The sequence below is a fragment of the Daphnia magna genome, unplaced genomic scaffold (assembly GCF_020631705.1).
Source record: "Daphnia magna isolate NIES unplaced genomic scaffold, ASM2063170v1.1 Dm_contigs546, whole genome shotgun sequence".
In the NCBI taxonomy this organism is placed as follows: Eukaryota; Metazoa; Arthropoda; class Branchiopoda; order Diplostraca; family Daphniidae; genus Daphnia; species Daphnia magna.
Genome location: NW_025533395.1, coordinates 20,241 through 23,895, shown reverse-complemented (window position 1 = coordinate 23,895; position 3,655 = coordinate 20,241). Strand labels below are relative to the sequence as shown.

The window sequence follows — 3,655 nt, the reverse complement described above, 5'->3', positions numbered from 1 at the left end:
ACATTCACATATACTGTAGAAAAACTTCTCAGACTAGACTCAGACAGTTAAAAGACAAAGGACATAAAAAAAAAAAAAAAAAAAAAAAAAAACATTGACATTCAAAGTAGATTTCTTTAGTAGATAATCGTAAGCAACCTTGAGCATGTTAGGGGTAGGTACTCCAACTATATAACAGACAAGCAAGCAAGAAAAAACTTTTTAGTTGTATTACCAACCTTCCACGGAAACTACATTTAAAAAAAAAAAATGGACCCAACCAAGAAAAACGTAGAACTAACAAATGTTGACTGGAGTGATGAAATCTTGATGACTTGGATTGAAGAAGATACTCCGCAATTGGAAATAAGTGAAACGCTACCAACAGGAAACGACTGGGAAGACGAACTCTTAGCTAATCTAATGGGTAATGAAGTTAAAAGTGATATACAAATTAGTGCGAACGCAAGTGAAAGTATGCAGATATCACGGAATATAAGTATGGAAGAAGACGTAACAAGATACAGCAAAAGTGACAGTGATTGTGAATTTATGCAAAAGAAAAGATACAGCAATAGTGAAAGCGATTGTGAATTTATACAAGAGAAAAGTTCTATATCACCATCAGAAACGGAAGAAGAAGAAACATCATCGAGTAAAGTGGGTTACTACTACAGTAAAATAGAAAGTGACTTAGACCCATCGTCGTCAGACAGTGAAATGGCCGCCAACTGTAAGACAGTAAGCGTAATCAACAACGAAGAAGAACAGGAAACGTGGTCCTTACCAGTTCCCTTAATTACACAAACGGCCTACTGTAAAAACTGTATGATGAAAACATTTCCAGCTATGGACACGGAGATAACGCGAAGAAGAATCGTCGCCATAACGATGTTGATGAAAGGAGAATTCAACTACAATTTGCTGGAAGTATCAAGAGAAATGATCAGAAATCACCTACTAGAAGCAAGAGAAATTGGGAAAAACATAAAACAGATTCTGGACACTGTTTTCCCCAATGGAACAACATTATTACACGGGAGTGTGATAAAAGAAAGATACGATGTGACGGATATGTTCCTTCAATACGGAGCTGATAGCAATATTTACGAAGAGGGGATGACAATAGCACACCGAGCAGCAGCAGATAATAATGTCCATTTACTCCGTATTCTATCCCATCACGGTAATACATTCAACATCCAAAACAGCATGGGAGAGCCACCATTACTAGTGGCTATAGCTCTCAATAATATGGAATGTATTAAATATTTGTGGATGGATCGCATTATTGTACACCAAACGCTGGATGAAGAAACAGTGCTCCATTATGCTGCTAAATATAACAACAAATTCGTCGCGGAAGTATGTCCAGCGGAATTCATCAATAGAAGATCACGCACATCAAAGGAAACTGCATTACAAATAGCTGTAAGGCACAGGCATACAGATATTATAGAAATATTGTTACGTCGAGGAGCTCGAGATGATAACCTCAATGCAGACGGGAAGTATGCACAGGACTATATAGATGACGAAACTAGCATTCGAAATCTATTCCGAAAATTCCGAGTGATAAAAAGAAAAAACAAGTGTATCAACAGCCAGACATCATCTAAAAGAAAATAACACCCAATTATTTTAATAAGCGCAAAATGTTATCAAGCTATAATAGTTTAGACGCTTCTTATAACTATATATTTTTTTGGCGCAATTCACGTTGCCTTCCTAAGACCTGTAGTCTGCACACAAAGGTAAAATTGGAGGACCAATTTATCCTGCTGTACAGGGGGGGAGGAATGTAACGAGCCAACTGCATTATTTACGCTTTACAGAAGATGGCAAATCTGCACGGACATTGAGTGTACGCAAGGTGTACACAAAGGCAACGCCCACATGACCAAGTGACCGCGCGCCACCGTTATCTAAGCCACACCCAATGTGCCACTTGCAATTCTGTATAAAAGCCGTGTTATTCGCAACAATATTCAGAGTAGAGTAGTGCCATGCTTCTTGGTTTGATTGTATTGCTATTGTAGAAGTCTAATAAATACACGCCTGGCAAATCTTACAATGTAAACTGCATGGAATATACTTTTATTCAATGTAAATAAACTGTTATACCATGAGTTTTTACTTCTATATGTAAACAGCATCAAATATACTTGTATTCAATGTGAATACACTGTTATACCATGAGTTTTTACTTCTATATGTAAACTGCATGGAATATACTTGTATTCAATGTGAATACACTGTTATACTATGAGTTTTTAGTTCTATATGTAAACAGCATCAAATATACTTGTATTCAAAGTGAATACACTGTTATACCATGAGTTTTTACTTCTATATGTAAACAGCATCAAACATTCTAGTATTCAATGTGAATACACTGTTATAACATGAGTTTTTACTTCTATATGTAAACTGCATTGAATATACTTGTATTCAATGTGAATACACTGTTATACCATGAGTTTTTACTTCTATATGTAAACTGCATGGAATATACTTGTATTCAATGTAAATAAACTGTTATACCATGAGTTTTTATTTCTATATGTAAACTGCATTGAATATACTTGTATTCAATGTGAATACACTGTTATACCATGAGTTTTTACTTCTATATGTAAACTGCATGGAATATACTTGTATTCAATGTGAATACACTGTTATACCATGAGTTTTTACTTCTATATGTAAACAGCATCAAATATACTTGTATTCAATGTGAATACACTGTTATACCACGAGTTTTTACTTCTATATGTAAACTGCATGGAATATACTTGTATTCAATGTGAATACACTGTTATACTATGAGTTTTTAGTTCTATATGTAAACAGCATCAAAGATACTTGTATTCAATGTGAATACACTGTTATAACATGAGTTTTTACTTCTATATGTAAACTGCATTGAATATACTTGTATTCAATGTGAATACACTGTTATACCATGAGTTTTTAGTTCTATATGTAAACAGCATCAAATATACTTGTATTCAATGTGAATACACTGTTATTCCATGAGTTATTACTTCTATATGTAAACTGAATGGAATATACTTGTATTCAATGTGAATACACTGTTATACCATGAGTTTTTACTTCTATATGTAAACTGCATGGAATATACTTGTATTCAATGTGAATACACTGTTATACCATGAGTTTTTATTTCTATATGTAAACTGCATTGAATATACTTGTATTCAATGTGAATACACTGTTATACCATGAGTTTTTACTTCTATATGTAAACTGCATGCAATATACTTGTATTCAATGTGAATACACTGTTATACCATGAGTTTTTACTTCTATATGTAAACAGCAACAAATATACTTGTATTCAATGTGAATACACTGTTATACCATGAGTTTTTACTTCTATATGTAAACTGCATGGAATATACTTGTATTCAATGTGAATACACTGTTATACTATGAGTTTTTAGTTCTATATGTAAACAGCATCAAATATACTTGTATTCAATGTGAATACACTGTTATACCATGAGTTATTACTTCTATATGTAAACTGAATGGAATATACTTGTATTCAATGTGAATACACTATTATACCATGAGTTTTTACTTCTATATGTAAACTGCATGGAATATACTTGTATTCAATGTAAATACACTGTTATACCATGAGTTTTTA

The 3,655-nt window shown here is 33.2% G+C and overlaps 1 protein-coding gene across 1 annotated transcript; it reads left to right on the top strand.

The window, feature by feature from the left end:
* Nucleotides 1-249: 249 nt before the first annotated feature.
* LOC123469210 lies at nt 250-1,506 on the top strand (the record flags this gene model as incomplete). The annotated part of the gene is made up of 1 exon (XM_045168125.1): nt 250-1,506. A coding segment is annotated over exon 1 (1,257 nt), but the record flags the coding sequence as incomplete, so codon positions are not given.
* Between the last annotated feature and the right edge of the window lie 2,149 nt (nt 1,507-3,655).